Source organism: Lepidochelys kempii, chromosome 1 (assembly GCF_965140285.1).
Source record: "Lepidochelys kempii isolate rLepKem1 chromosome 1, rLepKem1.hap1, whole genome shotgun sequence".
Classification (NCBI taxonomy): domain Eukaryota; kingdom Metazoa; phylum Chordata; order Testudines; family Cheloniidae; genus Lepidochelys; species Lepidochelys kempii.
The window spans coordinates 249,479,225-249,502,253 of record NC_136380.1 but is presented as its reverse complement, the minus strand read 5'-3'; the positions used below and the strand labels follow the sequence as shown (position 1 = coordinate 249,502,253).

The 23,029-nt window shown below is 40.0% G+C and overlaps 1 protein-coding gene across 2 annotated transcripts in view; it reads right to left on the bottom strand.

Annotated features, from left to right (window-relative positions):
• The window catches only part of KDM7A (lysine demethylase 7A), a 95,620-nt gene that overhangs the window by 6,246 nt on the left and 66,345 nt on the right, over positions 1–23,029 (bottom strand). Inside the window, exons 11-19 of one of the 2 annotated variants that reach the window (XM_073322670.2) lie at positions 21,214–21,303; positions 19,809–20,018; positions 17,491–17,615; positions 16,633–16,793; positions 13,972–14,069; positions 7,155–7,300; positions 6,798–7,003; positions 2,507–2,655; positions 715–991 (exon numbers count right to left, since the gene is read on the bottom strand). In XM_073322670.2, coding sequence (XP_073178771.1) covers positions 715–991; positions 2,507–2,655; positions 6,798–7,003; positions 7,155–7,300; positions 13,972–14,069; positions 16,633–16,793; positions 17,491–17,615; positions 19,809–20,018; positions 21,214–21,303 — 1,462 coding nt within the window. The remainder of the gene's footprint in view (positions 1–714; positions 992–2,506; positions 2,656–6,797; positions 7,004–7,154; positions 7,301–13,971; positions 14,070–16,632; positions 16,794–17,490; positions 17,616–19,808; positions 20,019–21,213; positions 21,304–23,029) is intronic. The other variant, XM_073322678.2, reaches the window with a different exon arrangement.

Genomic DNA, 23,029 nt, shown 5'->3' with positions numbered 1-23,029 from the left:
TTTTTAGAACAGATTTTGTAAAATCAGATAAACCTAAATGGAAAGCAGATTCTCCCCTGGAGTCTAACTTTTTCAGCTGAAATATTTCTACATTGCAATTCATCTCTGTCCACTTGTTTTGGACCAAAGCAGTGGGCATAATGGACATATATGAAATTCAGCATTACTTTTCTTAAGCTACAGTCAGCATTATAATAGAGAATGTGATTATATACCTCCAGATTTTCCTAGTTTAAATAGGAAAACCCACTAGTCTCTGCTCCCTGAATTGTGCCCTTCCCTCAGATTTGTACTCAAGTAAATTACACAGCTAAGGAGATAACTAGTAAGATCAGCAAGGTACCTTTTAAAGCCTCATACTTTGAGAATCTCAGCTCAGAAAGAGGGGGGGGGGAAGCCCAGATGCTTAATCTAAACTAGGTATCATTACTTCATAGCTGATAAATTTATAAAAGTTGTCAACACTAACTAGGGAAAGCTCAAAATTGGGCATAACACCATTAAATCCCTCTTTTTCCACTATACAACTACTCCATGCCAAAATTTGACTGCAAGGTGATGCTTATATGTTGGATTTTTTCTCAAAGTCTATGTCTGCACTTTTTGCTGCTTCTGTTTCAGACAAGTTTTTCCTAAGTTTGTAGATAAACAAAAATAGGAAACCAGTTTTTTTTTGGGTGGGGGGAACAAGACAACAGAAAAAGAAAATATTACCTTTCGTGGCCTGGTTGCTAATAGGGGGTGGATTTGATGCTGGCCTCTTGGTTGGATGAAGGGGTATAGACAAGGACGTCTCACCATATGGCCTATCAGGGCTGAGGCTGCCATCACTCAGCCGACACTCCCCTTGGATAAGGGTCGAGTCCCGTGAGCACTTGCCATGTTGGAAGCTCAAGCCATTGCTGTGTGTAAAATTTCTGTTCTCCTGAACCTTATGACTAGCTTCTGATGCACCCTCCTTCTTAATATATTTCTGAGCTTTACTTGTATCCTGGAGCAGAAGGGAGGCGGGGGGAGAAATCAATCACACACGAGGACTTATAATTTCTGGATGCAAACACCTTTTAATTCTTCTCATTGTATTACTGGACAAATTAAATATTTCTGAATGAAGATACAGTTCTAACAGGAATAAAGGCTGGTCTGTTTTACCACCCTGTCCATTTCTCTACAGTATATGCCCATTCAAAAACTTAAGTTATAACAACATGATATTTCTGTGTAACTTTTTTCACATGCAGTTAAAGTCACTAAAATAGTGGTAAACTGTTTAACTGTTGCGAGTACAGATACAGGGAAGTAAGGAACACACAAAAATATATAACCCACTTCTTCCACTTTCATTATTTTGCAGGGATCAAAGTGTGAACACAATGTCCTTGATTTCACAGACAGTTCCAAACTATAATGAACAATATCACAATCAGTGAATATTTAAATTGGCACTTTGTCTTGAATATTCAGTAGTTGAGACACAGCCAGTTCTAAATTAGGAAGTATAAAACCATAAGCCCTACCATGTAATTACATATTCCTATAGAATACTAAGTTACCATGCAATTAAAATATACAGTTACTAAATAGTATCAGTATCCTGTAACTTGAAGTATTACTAACATTTCTAGTGAACACAAGCTATAGAGGTAAGATGGACTTTTAAAATGCTATGAAAAATTGGAAGGCTTGGAGAATTGGTAACAGGATTTAGAGTCTTTCATCTTCAGGCCTCTGGCTTGAATCCAGCCCAGATGAAAAACTCAGAGATGACACCAACTACTGACTGTTTAGCGGCCTATGTGAAATGAGTTGAGCTGCCTCAATCCAGTTTCCAAGGGGCAAGCGTCCACATCTCAAAAAGCACCACACAGTTGACAACCTTGTATGGCAGTATAACTAGAGAGGACAAGAAGGGTGAAGAAAGAGATGAAGTTTCCAAATAAAGTTTGACTGGGCAATATGGGAAAGCCAGAACTTACTCTGTCTGAAGTAAGACTCCATGGCTGTGGATCATCATTCTGCAACCTTTCATGAACAGTAAATTCACCCTTTTTCTTAAGATACTAGTGTCTTTATAAAAAGAAAAGGAGTAGTTGTGGCACCTTAGAGACTAACCAATTTATTTGAGCATAAGCTTTCATGAGCTACAACTCACTGCATCCGATGAAGTGAGCTGTAGCTCACAAAAGCTTATGCTCAAATAAATTGGTTAGTCTCTAAGGTGCCACAACTACTCCTTTTCTTTTTGCAAATACAGACTGACATGGCTGCTACTCTGAAAAGTGTCTTTATAGTAATTTTAAAATATACTTATGTTTCCTAAAACATCCAAAAAGGCAGAACAGCTCAGATAAAACATGATACAGATAGTCATCAATTACCAGCTCCAAAGTTATTTAATTACCAGACGGGCAGTAAGGAGATACCTTCATCAAGTTTACTGGTTTTGTTTTTTTGTTGACAGCTGCATACTCCTTGTTCTATAACATGGGTTAAAATGTTGTCTTACCTGAGGGGTGACCCTGGAAGCTGCATTTAGCTGTCTTGCCCATATTGAAGTCCCCACACCTCTTTCCTCTTCCCTCATGTGCTTACCTAAAAAGAAATTTAGCAAGTTGAAACTTTGAAATTCTTCATTGTGACTGAAGAACTTGAAATCTACAATTGAGATGAAATAGAAAGAAAGAATTGCAAAAGAGATTTCCTAGACAATTATTTCATAATACAAGTGTCTGTTACCACAGTTCTCACACATCAGAGATGTCAGATTTCTCACTTCCCCTCCATACCTATTTGACACATCAAATTGCCCAAATTTCTGCTGAGCTTCCATATGAAAGTCTGATAAACACAGCAAAGGTGGATCTGAAAGTACTGATGTTGAAAACAGCTGCCCTCATTGCCACAGTACTGTCTAAGAACCATCAAATTATGCCTGGTGGATGCTTCCTTAATATCTGTTTCTTGACTTTTCTGTATCCTTGTAAGAAAGTCCACAAAAGGTGCAAACCTTCTGCAACTCACATTCACTACTGTTTTTTTTTTGTTGTTGTTGTTGTTGTTTTTTTTAAAGTGCTGGTATGCTGTGGCTGGATAGCCTCAGCTAGAGTACGGTGCCCAATTCTGGGTGCCACACTTCAGTGTGTCCCCATTTTTCCTGGAGAGAGAGTCCACAGGAGAGCAACAAAAATGATGAAAAGTTTAGAAAACTTAACCTATGAAGAAAGATTAAAAACAGGGCAGGTTTATTCTTTAGAAAAGATGACTATGGAGAGACCTAATAATCTTCAAACACATTAAGGGCTGTTATAAAAAGGACAGTGATCAATTGTTCTCCATGTCCACTGAAGGTAGGACAAGTAGTAAAAGGCTTAATCTGCAGAAAGGGAGATTTAGGTTAAATATTAGGAAAAACTTTGGAATAGGCTTCCAAGGGAGGTTGTGGAGTCCCCATCACTGGAGTATTTAAAAACAGGTTGGACAAACCCCTCTCAGGGATGGTGGCCTACTTTAATTGGCCCTGCCACAGCACAGGGGAGCTGGACTTGACTTCTCAAGGTCCCTTCCAGCTCCATATTTCTGTGATTCTATGACTGTGCAAGACACAAAACTCTACAGCGTTACAATCTAAATACCCATATGAAGGAAAATGAAAGTTGACAACAATGATGATTTGTAAACCTCATGCCCAAGAGCATCCCAGGACAGCAATTCAGTCAGGTTTGGATGGGTGATAGGACTTAGCTGAGAAAACCAATGTGGATTGGGAGCAGAATAGAAAACTTAACCAACATCAGGCTGGAGAATCACAGCCTTCTTGGTCAGTACAGTTTTTTTTAAGGTAACTGAAGCCTCTTTCACTTAGATATTGTGTGTAACTTTGGTTAAATGGGAGATGGGTAGAAAAGGATATAGGAGATCATAGGCGCTGACTCCGTGGGTGCTCCGTGGCTGGAGCACCCACAGAGAAAAAGTTTGGTGGGTGCTCTGCACCCACTGGCAGCTCCCCAACCCACCCCCGAACCCCAGCTCACCACCGCCTTCGCTCCACCTCCACCTCCTCCCGAGCACGCCGCCGTGTCCTGCTTCTCCCCCCTCCCTCCCAGCACTTGTGCCGCAAAACAGCTGTTTTGTGTGGCAAGCACTGGGAGGAACGCAGCACGCTTGGGGAAGAGGCAGGGCCAGGGCAGGGATTTGGGGAGGGGTCCAATAGGGGCTGGGAGGGGGCAGAGTCAGGGCAGAGCCAGGGGCGTGAGCACCCACCGGCACCAAGGAAAGTTGGCGCCTGTGTAGGAGATTGCTGGGTCTATTTCTGAGAGGACTAAAAACCTTAACGTTAATAAAAATAGGCTACCCTAAGAAACTAACAACTAAAGCACTGTTTAAGAGGTCTGGGATGATTTTCTCCAGAGCTGTTCCCCATCTGTCATCTCTGGCAGGTGGAAGGAGCAGAGGTAATTGGAGTACTATGCCTCCTTTTACAGACACGCCCTAGAATGCTCATGAACAGGTAAGGGCCCAGCAAAGAGGGGTGTGTGAGAGCTCAAATGGGCAATGCTAGTTATGTTCCACCTTCTGAGCTGCACGTGGCTGCTGAATCCCAAATGTGGGACTATGCAGAGGCCACTCAAAGAAGAATCAGTGATTTGACTGAATTGGTGAATCATCACGGTAACAAATCTTTGGCTGAGACTTCATTCCACTTGGTCTAATTCTTGTGTCATAGCCAGGCAGTGCTGATCTCTCTTTTCCCTTTCATGTGAAGAGTTTTCAAGAACAAATTTCTCTTTTCCCATGACAGATGGTGGACTGCTTTTTAGACAGAGGCCAACTGGATTTCTTTCTTCCTTGGGAAATGATGCATGTTATTACAGTGGTGGTGACTGTCATTCCCAGAATATGTTTAAGACATCTCTTCCTAAAACTCTTACAGACCTAGTCAAAATGGCCTGAACTCTAGTCAGTTTTTTGACAGCTCCTTAAAGTATAACCCCTGAACCATTTTACTAAGGTAGGCTCCCAGAATTGTGTCCATGGTAAGTAGTGTTTGGTTCTTCCTGAGTGATAAGCCGGTATTTTGGAACTATCTACTTTTTCCCAGACTGACTGATGTCCAAGGAAGAATGGACAGCATAAAGGTCTGTAGCAGTTCTATGTTACCTTGGCTAGATAAGAATCAATGCAAGATCCAAGCATCCCAAGGAATCTCACAAGATGACAATTGTGACTTCTGGTTTCTGCTGAAACAGCCTTAAGTATAGCCGTAATCTTTGATTGCTTCACCTACGCAATAAATAATCTCTCTTTGTAACTATCTGGATGCCTAGGTGAGTCATGATCTTGCTGAATGCAGGTGTTTTTTGTGGTTTATCAGGAAGTCATGTACTTGATAGAACTGAATTGTAGTGCTATTGTACTGTCTGACTTTGTCTTCTGAGCTCTGATAAACAGTGTAAGAAAGGATGGTATAGATTCTCTTCTCTCAGAGAGCTGCTATGTAGACCGCTAAGACATCTGTGAAGATTATGGGACAGGTCAATAATCTCAACGATAAGAATTTGTAACAAAAATACAAATTGTTATGAGAAAAATGGAGGAATTTCATGTGGAGGTTTGGAATAGGCATGTGTTTCTTTTAGGTCTATTGATGTTGAGAGAATTTGCTAATACTAGAGAGATACTACAAAAAGGCTCTCTGTGAAATTTAAATTTTCTTGGTACCCTGTTCCAGTATCAGCACAGATTCCTCCCCATCTACCCAGATGCACTGATGGGCCACAAAAATTGAGAAATCTCCAGTGCCTAGCTCTGCTGAATTGCATGCATCTATTATTGCTTCCATCCTACATTTATTCTTTGGGGTTTTGTTTTTTGTTTTTAAACTTCTGATGCTATTCTGTATCTTTTGGGACCCTCTTCAATTCTATTACATATCCCTTTCTATATTATGTCTAGGACTTATTTCTCCAGCACAGTTCATTTCTATAGATAAAACTTTTGGTGTCACCCGATGAGCTGCACCCTTGCAGAGAGGCCACATCTAGTCACACTGTGTTTGTTTGTATGGAGATAGGCTTGGATGGAGTATTTTTCTCTGAATATATCTTTTCTTCCATCTCTGCAGAACTTTCTCCTTTTCCAAACTATTTTTGTAGGTATCTGAATATTGTGGACTACAAAATGACTTCCCCATTCTTGTAATAGAGACTGATTTTTCCTTTTTCATTTCACCAAATGTAAAAGTTTCCTTTATCAGCTGCTTCAGCTATAGCATTTTCTAAGTTTTACCAAACTGATCTCCCTGTGAGAATAAGGATGCAGCCATTAGCTAGCCTTTACATCTGCATTCCAGGAACAAATCCAGATGTGCTTTTTAAAGAGACTGTATTAGAAGCCGTCAAGCAGACTGAGAATCTAAGGTTTATCTAGTAAGGCATATACATGAAAGCAGCAGCTAGGGAGACCTTATGAACTATTGCTTTCAGCTTTTTCCCCTGGAGGGAATTATAGCTTTCAGTTCATCCATCCGTACCACTGCAACTCTTGTAACACCGAAAGATGCTGAAGAAACTTTTAGGTTGACAGCTAAGGCCTCATTAAAGTTAGGCTCCTAAATAGATTTGGCCTGGATTACAGAAGTGTTGAGCACACTGTTATCTCACTGACTTCTGGAAAGTATACCATACTTATTTAGGAACTTCACTATGGCTCTAGGAACCTAATTTTAGGCACTTATTTTTGAAATCTTAGCCCTAGTGTAACAACATAGTGTGGCAATGATAGTTTATGTAAGTACCTACCACATTCCGTTTTATGACTCTGGGATGGCTGCCTGTCCTTATGCTTACTTCTGGGGTAACTTCTGTGTTCCTGATGAGAGGTTCTTTTATCTGTGCAGTCTGTGCTTTGTGTATGACCTGGTAAACATGTGGTATAGTGCAATCCTGCCATAGAAAGCATGCCCTGAATAGCTTCTTCTTCTGTACTTGTCGAGGTAGGACATTCCCTAGAAAAACAGACCAGACAGTACATAAGGGAATTTTAATTTCACTGAAGGAAATAATTTTTATATTCATATTAAACAAAGGCTTACAAATGTGTTTGTCTGGAAGTTCTAATTAATTTATAAACCAGACCTCCCACATCATTTATCTCACCCTTTACTTGGAGTTTCGTTTTTAGATGGCTTCTGGGTAGTTTGACAGAGGTCCCTTATCTTAGATTCTTCCTTGAAATTTGATGTTACCTCCTGTTTCTCTTCATCACCTGAGCTTTCTGACTCCTCTGTAGAGGAATTCTTTAGCTAGAACAAAAGCAAATAGTACATAAGATGAACATCATAAATGCTAAAGTTATAATTGCGATTCTAATCTAGACTTAAAGGTTCTTCATCTTTCAGTTAATTAGTTTTTCAGGAATAGCTAATAGTGCACAGAATGCCGTAACAGTGAACACACATACGGGTCTAATATATCCGATTTTATCAAATTTGGTCAAAAAGGTTGAAAGTGTGTTTCAGAGATTTACAGCTAACACCTCCAAAAACCCAACTTGTCTTACAAAAACACTCTACACTTTATAAACTTCAAAAATTAAAATTTGAAAATAGGCAATTTACAGAATCCATCCAGTTTGCATGTCAGATGATCCATCATTCACTATTCATCTCAGCTGCTTTACAGTGCCCACCCAATCTTAATTATACCCCTTTGTTTGGTTCTGTAATGGAAATATGTTCTGGATGTATGCTGTTGAATTTATATATTGCTTATTGAGTATAGAACAAAAGATTACTAAAGCAACAGAAATCTCAGATATGTTAAGTACCCTAACAAACTGATGTGTCGATGTAGAAGAATACCTTTATCAACAGAACAGAAATCAAGGCTGTGAAAAATCTGGGATTGGGTTGTCTTTTTTTAAAACAAAAACCTCAGTGGAGGTTACTGTGGGGAAGGAATTTTTTAAATTTTTTGAAATTCTGAAGTACTGTATTTACATGAGCACTTTTTGGTACTATAAAACTTTAGGCTCTAATTTCAAGTCTGTGAAAAGGCAAGTGATGAGACTTTTGATGCCACCATCAGTCTAAAAACATAACTGGGATTATAATTTAGGTGCCTGTTCCATGCCTTTCAGCAGCTCTTTATTATTATTAAATATATGTATTATTGTAGTACCTCAGAACCCCAGTCATGGACTAAGATCCCACTGTTCTAGGCACTGTACAAACAAAGAACAAAACAGTCCTTTCAACATCAGCTTCATTTGTAGGAGAAATCTGTTAATCTTTGCCTCCCAAAAAGTGACAGATCAGCGATTATGCCATAACAACTGAAAGGCCAACAACTAACTTTAACAAGGAAGTTACTTGCCTTGTGCAGTAATGATGGTTCTTCAAGATGTCTCTCTGACTGCTCCACTTGCGTTTCTGTGCTGCTGGTCAGAGAACTTTGACAGCAGCGTCCATTCGGCCCGCACAAGCTCTGCTCCCTCCTCGTACCCCTGCCCCTCACGAGGCTAACCAGTGTGCACTGGCAAATCCCACTCAGTTCCTTCCCTATCGCAAAGTCCTTAACAAGAACTCCAAAGTAGAGGGGAGGAGGGTGGGTTGTGGAACACATATAGGGACACAGATCTTGAAGAACTATTGTTACTGCACAATGTGAGTAACTTCCTGTTCTTTTTCAAGTAGTATCCCTAAGGGTGATCCACAGTAGGTGACTTCTGAGCAGTATCCCCAATGGAGGGCTGGGGCTTTGGAGTCAAGTCTGTTACAGATGACAATACTGTGCAGCTGAAGACGGCAACAGAAGCAGAATCGCTGGTAATAGTGTAATATTCTGTGAAGATATTTGCAGACTCCCAGGGTGCCACTCTATAGATTTCTGAGATAGGGACAAATTTGAGGAAGGCGATGGGGAAGGAAACCGACCTCATGAAGTGGGTGCAGACTCTGGATGGAGGTACTATGTTGTGAACCAGATAGCATTGTTTGATACAGTTTGAGACCCATTCGGACAGTCTCTGAGCTGATATCGCTTTGCCCTTAGACCTCTCTGCAATGAAAAGGAAAAGCTTAGGATACTTCCTAAAAGCCTCCGTCCTATCCAGGTAAAAGGCCAGGGTACTCCTAACATCTAGTGTATGCAGTATATACTCCCTGTTATAGTGAGGTGGGGTAAAATGTTGGGAGGTGAATCAGTTGGTTTATGTGAAAAGGGGGGGGTCACCTTGGAGATGAACTTCAGGTGTGATCGGAGAGTGACCTTGTCCCAAAAGAATAGTATATGCAGGGGGGTTGCCATCAATGCTGCTATTTCCCCTATTCTTGCCAAGGTGATTGCCACCAGGAAGGCTGTCTTCATCAACAGGTATGCGAGTGAACAAGATGTTGATGGGGAGGACTATTCTGGAGGAGGAGCAGGAGTACAAGATATCCAGGAGCTTATGATGGGTATCTTTTACCTCCTCTAGAGATATCTGCAGCATGTCTGCTACCCTTTTAGCCAAATTCTGAAATAGCCCAAAATCATCAGCTAAGGATGGTGGAGGGGCCACCCCTGCCTCATTTGGGGAAATACAGATGTTGGTCCTCGACATGACTTCCTCCTTGAATCTGCCCTCCGGTTCCTCTATGATCTCCTTTGGAGGTTCGGCAGTTCTGAATGCCGTGGCCGAGGGGGAGAGTCAAGGGCTTGTGGTGAGTTACATTACGGGTGCCTGGGAGATGTAAAGTCTACATGCTGCCCATGGATCCCAGTAGGGCTGCTAGGGCAGTGCAATAGTGTGTGGTGGTGGTGCCCATGGCCGGCCGTACCATGGTGGCTGAGGAGCAGAAGGAGAATATGACTGGGGAGCCCCAGGTTGATATCGGGCACCATAAGGAGCATGCAAGGAGTGGTCAGAGATCTGAGTCACCACTAGAGAGTGGAGGTGTGTGACACGCTGTTGGTGAATATTACCATGTCCGGAGAAGACTCTGTACTGGAGCCCCAGCACCGATCAAGGGAGACTCTAGTATATCTGATACCATGAGTTCTCTTGAGTGCCAGAACTCTTGTGGTGCTGACGGAACCAGTGCCAATGGCAGTTGTTGGTGGGTTGGTCTGGAGGGAACAGGGGATTTTGGCCATGTTGAGTGCTCCGAGGCTGGGTGGCTCACTGTTGACAGTGCCAGTGGTGCTGCTCGTACTGGCAGCATCTTCTTAGTGGTGGATAGTCTGTGTCTTTGTCCTTCTCTACCGGTACCATTGGCTCAGTGCCAATGCCCATCAGGCCTTTAGACACATCAACAGTACGTGTATATATAAAGTCTGCTGCAGTTTCCACGATATGCATCTGATGAAGTGAGCTGTAGCTCACGAAAGCTTATGCTCTAATAAATGGGTTAGTCTCTAAGGTGCCACAAGTCCTCCTTTTCTTTCTATCAACAGTACCTGTCACTTCTGACACTCGTGAGCTATGGGTACTGCGTTTGGACTGTCTCAGTGCCGACGATACTGAGCATGACAGCGATCTTTTTTGGCTGACTCGGGGCTTATGGCTCTCTTTTTACAAGTCTTACGTGAGGGGTCTGCGGCTGTTTCCTTTGATCCATAGTCCCTAAATGTCCAGGGCTATGTGGAAGATTTGTGCCATCTGGGTGACTCCTGGCATGGGTCCAGCAGAGGCTGAAGAGTTGCCGCCATCAGGATAAGTTTTTGTCTCAGCTCCCTGGCCTTCCGAGACCTGGGCTTGAGTTGCTGGCAGAGAACACGCTTCTGAGAAATGTGCCCTTCCCTGAGGCAGCAGATACAGTGAGAATGTTTAGCTGCCAGAGGGGTGGTTTCTTTACACAAGAAGCACTTCTTGAAGCCAAATGAGTCAATCATACCCCACGCTGGGGGAAAAAGAGCCCTAGACAAAGGGGAACTAAAAGTCTTTTCTTTTGGGGGAGGAGGGGAGGAGAGAAAAACAAAGAAAATCTACAGCTAAGAGAAAAAGGGGATTAACTAGCTATTGAAATGCTGAAGGGGGGAAGGAAAAAAAAAAGATCCTCAAACGGACCGCTAATGGCTCCGTCTCTAGCCAGCGGCAGTTGAGAAGAAACTGAGGGGGTTCGCCTATGTGCGCCGGTTAGCCTTGTGACAGAGCATGAGGAGGTCACGGTGCATGTGCAGGCCGAACAGACACTGCTATCAAAGTTTTCTGATCAGCAATGCAGGGACACAAGCACACCTACAGTGGAGCACCCACTTCTTCTTGCCCATTTCCACCTTAAATTGAATTGGCTCATTAGCACTGACCCCCCACTTGGTAAGGCAACTCCCATCTTTTAATATGCTGTGTATTTATACCTCTCTACTGTATTTTCCACTCCATGCATCTGATGAAGTGGGTTTTAGCCCACGAAGCTCATACATACCCAAATAAATTTGTTAGCGTCTAAGGTGCCACAAGGACTCCTCGTTGTTCAGACAAATGAGTTTGTTTACATTTGCAGGAGATAATGCTGCCCAGTTCTCATTTACAATGTCACCTGAAAGTAAGAACAGGCATTCTCATGGCACCGTTATAGTTGGCATCACAAGATATTTACATGCCAGATGCACTGAAGATTCATATGTCCTTTCATGCTTCAACCACCATTCCAGGGGACATGCATCCATGCTGCTGACGGGTTCTGCTCGATAACAATCCAAAGCAGTGCAGACCGACGCATGTTCATTTTCATTATCTGAATCAGATGCCACCAGCAGAAGGTTGGTTTTCTTTTTTGGTGGTTTGGGTTCTGTTGTTTCCACATCAGAGTGTTACTCTTTAAGACTTATGAAAGCATGCTCCACACCTCGTCCTTCTCAGATTTTGGAAGGCACTTCAGATTCTTAAACCTTGGGTCGGGTGTTGTAGCTATCTTTAGAAATCTCACATTGGTACCTTCTTTGTGTTTTGTCAAATCTTCAATGAAAGTGTTCTTAAAATGAAGATGTGCTGGGTCATCATCCGAGACTGCTAGAACATGAAATATATGGCAGAATGCAGATAAAGCAGCAGGGGACATACAATTCTCCCCCAAGGAGTTCAATCACAAATATAATTAATGCATATTTTTTCAAATGAGCGTAATCAGCATGGAAGCATGTCCTCTGGAATGGTGGCCAAAGCATGAAGGGGCATACGAACATTTAGCATATCTGGTACATAAATATCTTGCAATGCCAGCTACAAAAGTGCCATGCAAATGCCTGTTCTCACTTTCTGGTGACACTGTAAATAAGAAGAGGGCAGCATTATCTCCCGTAAGTGTAAACAAACTTGTTTGTCTTAACGATTGGCTGAACAAGAAGTAGGACTGAGTGGACTGGTAGGCTCTGAAGTTTTATACTGTTTTGTTTTTGAGTGCAGTTACGTAACCAAAAAAAAAAAATCTACATTTGTAAATTTCACTTTCACGACAAAGAGATTGCACTACAGTACTTGTATGAGGTGAACTGTAAAATATTATTTCTTTTATCATTTTTACAGTGCAAATATTTGTAATAAAAATAATATACACTTTTATTTCAATTACCACACAGAATACAATATGTATGAAAATGAAGAAAACATCCAAAATATTTAATAAATTTCAATTGGTATTCTATTGTTTAACAGTGCGATTAAAACTGCAATTAATCACAATTAATTTTTTTGAGTTAATCACATAAGTTAACTGCAATTAATCGACAGCTCTAATTTAAACATGCCAAACACACTATTATATGTTGTAAATGAAGAGAAAAGAAAGAAATACAGGTGGAGCTAAAAGAATCAACAGTATTGCAAAACCGCTGATGGAACACTGAAAATAATTCAGTAATGGCTACATATATGGAAAACCACACTGCTATGTAATGCTACTGATTCTACAGCTGAAAAAAACCCAATAAAATATTGAGTTGAATTGCTGAAGATGCCATCCATGAATGCAGACAGAAGCATGACAAGAAGGTCTCTACCCCCTACTCAGACAATGAAAGTAAGATAAAGATGACAACTTCCCAAGGTCATAAGTATTCAGCACACAACTTAACACTTAACAGTCCAAAAGCACATTACTGAAATTCAAAAACTCTTCTGTAATTCTAAATCAGTTTCATGATTGGCTGACTGCAAAAGGAGGTCTGAGGCCACAGCTTCCCAGTGACTCCCGGCAGAACTTTCACAATGACAGCCTTGCTATATTTGCATCTACCATTCACATGTCTTTCAACTTGTGCTGAGCACAAGCAAGACTTATCAAAACAGCATGTGTATTACAGACGAGTCTCTGCAGAGGAGCACTATGCTTACAAAAGCAGTTGAGGGAATGAGAGTAGGTACTTTCCCAACCTGTTTTTTTAAAAAGTGTATAGTCAAAACTCATATCCCCATTCCTGAGCTTTGGCTTTATCATCAAAGAAATCAAAACAGCTAAGCTTAAGCCTTTTCAGCAAGCTTAGTGTGTTCTGCACTTCCGTCCTCAGGACTGCTCAGAAAATATTCTAGATCCTCCCTACAGTCACCTCCATCTCCTTTTTACCAGGATGGGATAACAAGCCACCTGCCCCAAACCACACAACTATTTCCCTGCAAGATCAATACCTGGAATGGGATGTTTTGGGCAAACATTGCAAGGCTATTACATACCTTCTTCACTAGCACTCATAGCATATGCACTTCTGTTTCTCTGTTATCCTACACAAACCCCTTTGTGGTCCAACACTCAAAAGATCCCTACTCAAGAAATCGTATCTTGCCAGTGACACTCCAGTATTGGAGTGAGTGTGAGAATTAGGTATGTGAGCAAATTTGGGATAGTTTTTAGTTTTAGATATTGGCCCAATTTGTTCATGAATGGATTTTTAAAATTTTTTTGTACATGTATCCAGAGATTTTAAGACAAATATAAATAAATAAAATACTACTTTGATTTTCATTTGACCAACTCCTGTTTCCTTCTCTAGCATTTACCTGGGTAGTGCAATCAGGCTCAGATTCTTCTGAATCAGAAATATCAGAGTACTCTGAGGATCCATTCCTGAGTTCTGATTTCACACTTTCAAAGAACACTGGAAATAAAGGACAAAATTAGTTCTTAGATCTATCATTTCACATTCGTCTTCAAAAACAATAATCACATGTATTTAGTTTTCAACATCTGGTTTCAAAAGCCCCCACAAATGTCCAAAAATCAATCTATAAAATCTTATGTTATGTTATTTAGTGAAGCTGCTTTCCTTTTGAGAGAGATCTCTCTCTAGGTGCCTTTACCCCAAATTACTGATGTGTAGTCTCAACCTTAACTACATCTTAACAGTTTGTGTCTTGGAATTTCCTTGTTGTTTCTAATTAAAAGTTTCATACATGAAAACTAAACAAGAATCTCAAAGAGACTATTGCCATGTGATTTTTTAATGATTTAATGATTTTTAATGAACACACAGTTTAGGTTAGTCAAGACAAAAGAGGATTTCAGTCCTTACCAAGTTAGGTGAATGGTCAACAAAAATGGCAAATGAATTTTAATGTTGATAATAGTGAAGTAATGCACATGGGGGGTGGGGTGGGGAGAGAGGAACATACACCTTATAAGGTTCTAACTATCAACTCAGGAAAGGGACCTGGGTATCACTATAGACAGCTCAATTAAGACTTCTGCTTAATGTGCAACTACAGTGAAAAACAGTAAACAAAGTGTTAGGATAAATAATGTGATGGAGAACAATATGGAAATTATAATACCATTCTATAAAATCTATGGTACAGCCTCATCCAGAATACTGAATGTAGTATTGGTCAGCCCATTTCTAAAAGGATATTGAAGAATTAAAGGGGATTCAGAGAAGGATGGCAAGAACATTTGGGGCGTAGAAAAATTCACATGAAAAGACAGACTGTTCACCTTAAAAAGGAGACAAAAAGGAGCCAAGATAAATGTACATAAAATAATGAATGGTCTAGAGAAGGTAGATCAGGAGCTTCTGTTCTCCCTGTCTCATAACAAGAGCAAGGGGACATCTGACAAAATTAAAAGGTAGCAAATCTGATAAAAGGAAATACTTTATCATACAACATGTACTTGGACTATGGAACGTATTGCCACAGAAAACCACTGAGGCCAAGAAGCGATCAGACATTTGGGTAACAAAAATATCCAGAATTATCGTAGTTCATGCTAGCACAAATTTCAGAAGGGATATTAAACCTTATGCTTTAGGGCTTAAGCCAGTCTAATTATGAGACCTAACGTGAGTGACATATTCTACATCTGCCTACTATGAAGTCCTTACATCTTCCTTGGAAGCTTTTGGTGCTAGCCACTGTTGGAGACAGGATACTTGACTACATAGATTTCAGGTCTGATCCAGTATGGCAGTTCCTATCAGCAGCTAGAGCACACTAGCCAGTTTTACTGCTACTTTGTTTTGCCAGAGCAGTGCAAAGCATCTAGAAGGTACATTCCAATTTCCTTCTCCCTCCTGTCTTTCAAATTCCCCATGCCTATTGCAACTTTCTATATTCCCCTGCACACATCCCAAATTACCCCCTCCCCACCTGTCTTCCACAGACCTGCTGCAGTTTCCCCCTCCCTGTTGCACCATCTACAACTTTCAGGCACATGCATACATCCACATATACACTTCTTTAACCCTCCCTCCTGCTCGATCCATTGAGTAAATCTGGTGCAATGGATAGCTTTTGAAAACAAATTTAAGATTATTTTTTTTTAACTTTTTATAACTGAAAAGCTATCTAACAGCAGAAACTGGTGCATAAAATCTTCCTCAGAGAAACTCACAAAGAACTGCCCTCTTTCAAAATTGCCACCATCACCCGCTGTGAAAATGAAGCCAATCTGCCCCCATGGAAGATGATGGCTCCTTATGTTGTCAAGAGGCAGAAGGGAACATTTTGAGGAACAAGTGAATGGAGACAGTGGCCAATCTTTGCTAAGGACAAACTGTGGCCTTAGCCCCATTGAGAACAATGGAAGATGACAGCTCTTTTAAAGAGGGCAGTTTCTTCATGTAATTCTCTGAATGAGACTATTCTTTAGCTTCTGCATACAACTTCAGTTATGAAGAATGGCAAAAAATTACAATTTGCCTTAAATTCTTCAACTGCAGCCTATGCACAAAATCTCAGTGAGGTTTAACTATAAGGGAAGTTCGAAAAGTCTATTATTCAATTAAGATCACTCGAGACAAAGTCTGACACTGGGTGCTAAATTTCTTAAAGGAACCATTTTCAAATTAATTTTTACTCAAATTATTTACCAGATTTACTTGAAAAGTCTCAGAAAATTTATTCTTTACTCAAAGTAAGTGCTGTAATTTTAGGAAGGATAACCCTGTATTTTTCCATAAGTAACAAAGAGGTAGAATTCCTGCTTTAAGTGAAAAGCGCAACTCAACCTTAAACGATGGAGGCACCAGTTTTTGGTTCATAATTATCTACATACCTACATATCACACACTTAGCCAAATGTACCTAAAGCAAGAACCATCTGGTGAAAAGCCATATTTCAGTTGGTTGAAATAAAGTTCCACAAACAAGGTTCACAGTACAAGTGGACTTTGTTCTGGTCATAAAAGATGCGGAATTGTTCAGTTCCAGCAAAAACAAGCTTACTGTTCAGTGGTTTCTGGGCATCTGCAGTCCCTTGTCCTTCCAACCCTGAGCTCTGGTCTTCCATCTTAATAGCCTTTGTCTTTTTTGACCTTGTCCTGTCATCCTCATCCTCACTGTCTGCCGTGTAAAGACTTCGATCTGTAAATGGTCGTCGCTCATCTCTATCTCACAAAAAATTGAAATGTTACAAACGCTATTTACTGAATTTTATATTATTTACAGAGTCTTACATAAAATAGTTGTTCACATTCTTTATTATTTACAATATTCTCTTAGAGGCAAGATTCTCATTCTCACACTGTCTGCCCTTTTCTTCTCCTTTTACCAAACATTTTCCCACTGCATTCCCTCTGCAGCAACAGCCACATGGTTCCACATTTTACTTCCTTTTTTGTGTATCATAATTATGTCAGCATGTTTTGAGAAGATTAGTACATTCATGTTCCTCCTGGAACCTGGACTCTGAACACATTAAATTTGACCCTATGGTATTTCTGATGAGAAATTTTCATTTGGAGAGTATTTACTTTACCCTTCTAACAAATCTGTGTATTTAAAAATATTTACAATTTGAAGTTTAATCAAATAACTGAATTTAATACTACCTAAATGCACATGCAAGACACCTCCTTTTTCTTTCCCTCCCACCATCCTAGTTCCTCTTTGCTTCCCTAGCAGTAACAGCAAGCACAGAGGTGCTAGTGGATCCTTCTCCACTCTGCTTCCAGCATGAAGCCTTATGGTAAGTGTGAGGGAAGACACAAGTTACCAGAAGTAGAAGGGAAGAACTCTGTCAAAAAATGAGACTGCGCCAATCCAAAATGACTGAACAAGTGATCCATAAGCAACTTTTTATACCTAATGATTCTTCCATTTGAAAGCAGAAGGCGTAGATCATTGTCTTTTGTTCTCCATTCAGGTACTGTAGAAGATGGCTGAAAGGGCTTGTTAAATCTTCCATTCAGTTTAGAGTTTGCTATGTCCTAAAGAACCAAAAGCAGGACTGTTTATTATTTCCTCAAATGACAAGAGTTTACACAAATTTATTTTCTCCGCCATCCACAACAGCATTTCTCCCCAAAAGATCATAGTGAATATTTCTGATAGCCAGCAGAGAAAAGCTGAAGCTGGCTATCAATGGCTGAAGTAGGTAGGATAGAACAAGCTTGGATATCAGCAATACAGAATTGCTGGATTTCATTTCCTCATCTGTGGATTTTTTCTGCTTATTATGACCACCCTCCATTGCTATATTCCAAACATCCTTCCAGACAAGTATGTTGAAAACTGCTTCCTCTAGAAGTTATCCTTGTTCTCGAATCATAGGAACAAGAACAGGGTGATGCAAACCAAAGGCTAAGTGGGCAATTGGTATGGCAACTACTACCTAGCCCATCGTGACAATCAGGTCCAGACACCTTAAGGGGAGGACAAGAAGGTTTAAACTCAACAAACTAAACAGTTAAACCAAATGATTACTATGCTATTTTACTCTAAGAGTATATCAAGTAAGATCTTTTATGAAAGCTTGAATGCATTGAACTGAATAGTCATTATGAGCTAAGTATACAGGTTATGGTTATGAAGGGTGTGTGTGTGTGTGTGTGTATAAAAAATTGAAACTAACTGTGGTGCAACGTCAGCAACACCTCCTCTCAGGCAGAGGGGGGCTACCTTCCCAAACAGATAAGCCTGACTTCAAGCACCTAGCCTTTGTTCAGTCCAGGAAAAATAATGAGAACAGCTTAAAAACAAAAAGAAAACCCCAGTCTTTGGAAACTAAGCAAGGGGGAACTTTTCCACATTGTGGGGGGAGGGGGAGAGATACTAAAGGAAAACTCTGCAAACGCTTTTAAAATGGAAGAGGTTTGAACTAAAGAGCATCCAGAACTTAGATGAAAGTCTTTTTGTGGGAAACTGTTCATGAACGCTGGATCCCTCCTGTAGCTAGGATCAATGCTGGGAAACTTTTAAGAGAATAGGGTAACTATTAGACAAAAAGATTTTATCTAATATGAAAGTGTAAAGCCTGAGCTTGCATCTGTTTATTTTCTATGTAACTTGTATATGTTTGCTTTCCTTACTATTTCATCTTTGAATCTGTGTTTTTCTATTAAATAAACTTTTTGTTTATTTTTACCCCAAGCAGCTCTCTAATGTACAAATGGTGTAGAGTATGTATGCCAAAATAAGCTAACAACAGGGGGGCAGGCTTCATGCCTTGGGTGTGACACACCAGAGGGGTATGATCTGAGTATCTGGTATCTAAGAACTTATGGGGAGGATGTATTTCGGGAGATCTGGAATTGGAAGGTTGGTGTCACTCAGCAAAGAGTAACTAGGCTGGTGAGAGCCAGGATGAGACCTTATGCTTGAGGTATACTGGTGTCAGGGAACTGAACCAACACAAAGGCTCCCAAAGTTACAGGACAGGCAATAACAGAACCCCTTACTGGTTTGGGTGGACCCCAAAACATCACACCCACTAGCTGGTCTCTGCCAGCGGTAAAATCCCACAATGCCCAGTAACCTGCCCATAAATTGCACTTTCTTCCTAACTCCAAGAATGGCTTATCCTCTGAAGCAGGAGCATTTACATCCCTTTTAGAAAATACACAATTACATTAGATGAAAAACTATGTCCACAATTTCCATATAAATGGAGAAATATTTTTGAATCCTTCTAGGCTCTTTTTCAATTACATATTGTGGCAATGAGTTTCACAGGTAAATTTAATTTTTATATGTAAAATAATTAAACTTGTTGCCTTTCAGTTTAATGGAATGTCTCTTGATCTTCTATTATGAGAAAACAGCAAATAAGAGCACTCAATTCACTTTTCTCCTTGACATTCACTGTTTTGCATACTTCTAACATACTCTCTCAACCTCTCCTGTCTGAACTAAATATTCCCAATATTTTCACTGTTTTAGAAGACCTTTCATGCCATAATTATTTTTATCCTCTATCTCCTGTGTTTTGCTATATTCTTTTTGAGATAGGATGACCAGATCTCTATACAGTAATTTAGGTGAGAGTTATGTAATTTATACAGTGGCATTATAATACATTTTTTATCCAATTTCTTATGCGATTTTTTACATCTTAATATATGGCTTAAACTTTTTATACATTCTAATTTTTGTCTTTTATGTCCATGCAATGTGATACTTGCCTCCTCCCATGGGGACATCTCCAGCCTTTTGAGTACCTCCCTTGTGTGGAGCTCCAGAATATCCAGATTAGAAGGAACTTTGGTTGTATGATCTCGCAGTTTCCTCACTTTTCTTCTGGAATGGTGAGGAGAGGTTGCTTCATGTGAGGATCGTGAAATTGGGCACATACCAAGAATTCCCTGAGTTTTAACTGGTTTGCTGTTCTCCTCCTTTAATTGAAAACAAATATTTCAGAGGGGTCTGTCAGGGACAAGTCCACACATTTAATTAGGGTTTCCCGTTTACATAAATGAATGAAAAATCATAAAATAACAAAACTGTAGGTCTTTTGGGGAGGTACTGTATTTTCTGATGGATCTGTACAGCATTTAGCAGGAGACCCCTCTCCTAATTGGGGCCTTTAGGTGCTACCACAACATAATGGCCACCACATACAATTGTTAGGGCAGGCTGTTTGTAACAGTGGTCAAAATTTCAGATACCATGATTTTTCTGTTTGCACCTGATTTTTCTGTGTGTCCATGATCCAACCCAACCATCCCCACAGCGCTCCCCCTTTAAATGGCATTCCTGTGATTTTACACATCATTTCCTCCTAAATCCGGTGGACTCTTACTAAATTTACTTTTACTGTGATTTAAAAAAAAAAATTGCCATGACAACTCTGCTGCCTTAACCACTGTTTACGCTAAAGAATTACAGGGCATATACCCACTACACTCACCAGACCACTACTCTCCTTGGTTTCCAGCACTGCTCTCATCACAAGACTATGTTCATTTCAAAGAGACTAGGAACCCTAATCACTGAAGGGCTAAGTAGTAAAGTAGCACAATATGCCCAATACAAAATAGAGAGAAGGAAAAATGAAGGAAAAAGAAAAGATTGTGATATACCAGACAAAAGAGCAGAAAATGTTCAAAAGAAATGGACAGATTGGGGAGAAGCAAGGAAACAAAACACTAAAATCTAAGAAAATACAGGGCTCTCAAATGTACAACACTACAACAGCATAATCTAAAAAAAAAAAATTGTAAATATTTAAAAACTAGAACTCTTAGAAGTTTTCACTTGCTTTTGAAAAGATTTAAGTTTTCTAAATTTTAAAATAAAGATTATACAATTTAAAAATTGCTATGTTTTTGGTTAATCGGAAATACTAGCAGTTAGACAACTGCAAAAAAATTTTCCACCTGGCCTTCTACTTTCAAAAATAAATGGCAAGGACAATAAGAAAGTGACACTGCAGAAAATAATGACACTAAAGTTGCAACTACTGTAAAGCTACGAGGCTCAAAGTGATCAAGTACCCTTTTTGTAAATATGGCAGCTTTTAAAATAATTAAAGGATACAAGAGAAACACAGTAACCTGTGTGCAGTTCAGTAATGTCTTCCAGTCTTACCTCTACAGAGCGAATCACTTTAGAGAGCTCTTTAATGAGATGCCCCGGCCTAACATTGTCTGGAATTTCAAAGGCATGTTCTGTTACAAGCTGTATGTGAAAAGTGGAAAAAGATAAAATAAATTATACTAAGATAAAAATCAAGCCTACTATAAAGTAGATGAAACTATGAAAAGCCTAGATTCAAAGAAAATCTATTCAAATTAAGCCAGAGTACTTACTGGTAATAGTTAGAGTAAATTGCCAGTATGAATGAATATACATGCAGGGGAATCCAGTCAGAACTCTAGAAAGCAGCACTACATGTTTGGTCTCAAGGATATTTAAGGGAGTGCATCATCATCAACTATCCATCAGCTCTTTCCATTTTATCAAAATCCTTAGCAAAGAATCTAAAGAAGTGGGGACAGGAAGCCATACTGACAATCTATTTAACTGACTACTTGTACTGGAAACAACTTCTCTTTCTCCTTTGAGTATGGTCAGTATGGAACCCTACTTGGGGAGATTACTAATAGTAACAACGTTAAAAGCAGGTGGGGTCTGAAGAGAATTCAGTTACATTAAGGTCACAGCACTAATCTGAATTGGGTCTAAGATCTAAAAGACAAATCAAAAGCAATGCTGAGTAAATGCATGAATTGATCTCCAGGCAGCATCCTTGTATATTTCAGTGATGGAGCCTATTTTAAACCTGGTAGAGCATGATCCAAGGCCTTATGGTATTGAAAAGCCTGCAAGGCCATAATAGTATATGTTCACTTTAATTCATTTAGATAATATCTGAACATAGATGGGTTTTCCCCATAGGTTTATCTTCAGTCAGTATAAGCTGTCTAAATGACCTAATGAAGGCTTAGTTCTAGCTAATTAACTGAGAATTTGCTTAACATCTAAACTATATAACATAACTTCTCCAAAGAGCCACATATAGGAAAAAGCACACCTATACAGAATTACTGGGATGAAATCAGAGACCACATTAGTTAAGAACTGATGCCTTCTTTCTTTACGAAACACACTGTATGGAAAAAATCAGCCATCAGCCTGTACTAATTTTATATTCCTAGCACCTTTTTGAGAATTTAGTTTTCTTTAGATAGTTGGAAAGAGCAGGCTCTCCTTTAACAGATGATGCAATATAATACATAGCTGTGAGGTTAAAGCTGTATTAACATCATGATCATTGATTTTATGGAAAATATTAAATTGACTGCTCTGCAGTTACTTACCAGTAACTGCTGTTCTTCGAGCAAGCAGTGCACATTGGGGCTACTCACTCCTTCCACCCCATCCCACCAGATGATTCAAGGGAGGAGTGGCCCCAACTGCCCTTCAGTTCCTTCCCTAATTTCATTTATTTACTTGAGGCCTTGTCTACACTCGAAAGCATGTGCCGATACAGCTAATTCAGCAAACTCTAGTAGTGGAGACAGTTTATACCAGCAAAAGAATTCATTTGCTGGTATAGTTTATACCAATCCCCCAAGCAAAATAAGCTACGCCAGCAAAAGGACTTCGTTGCCAGTGTAACTGCATCTACACTAGAGTTATTGCTGGCATAGCTTTGTCAGGCAAGGATGTGATTTGTTTCACACTCCTAACCAACAAATCTATGTCAGCAAACCTTAAGTGCAGAACCAAACCTGAGACTCCAAAGAAGAGGGAAAGGTGGGATATGCAGAGGCAACATTCGAAGAACAGTTACTGGAAGAAACCTCTTTCTTCTTTGAGTGGCCTCTGTATACTCCCACTTGGAGTTCAGCAAGCATTACAACCCCCCTAGAAAAGGGGGCTAAGGCATTCTAGGTAAACA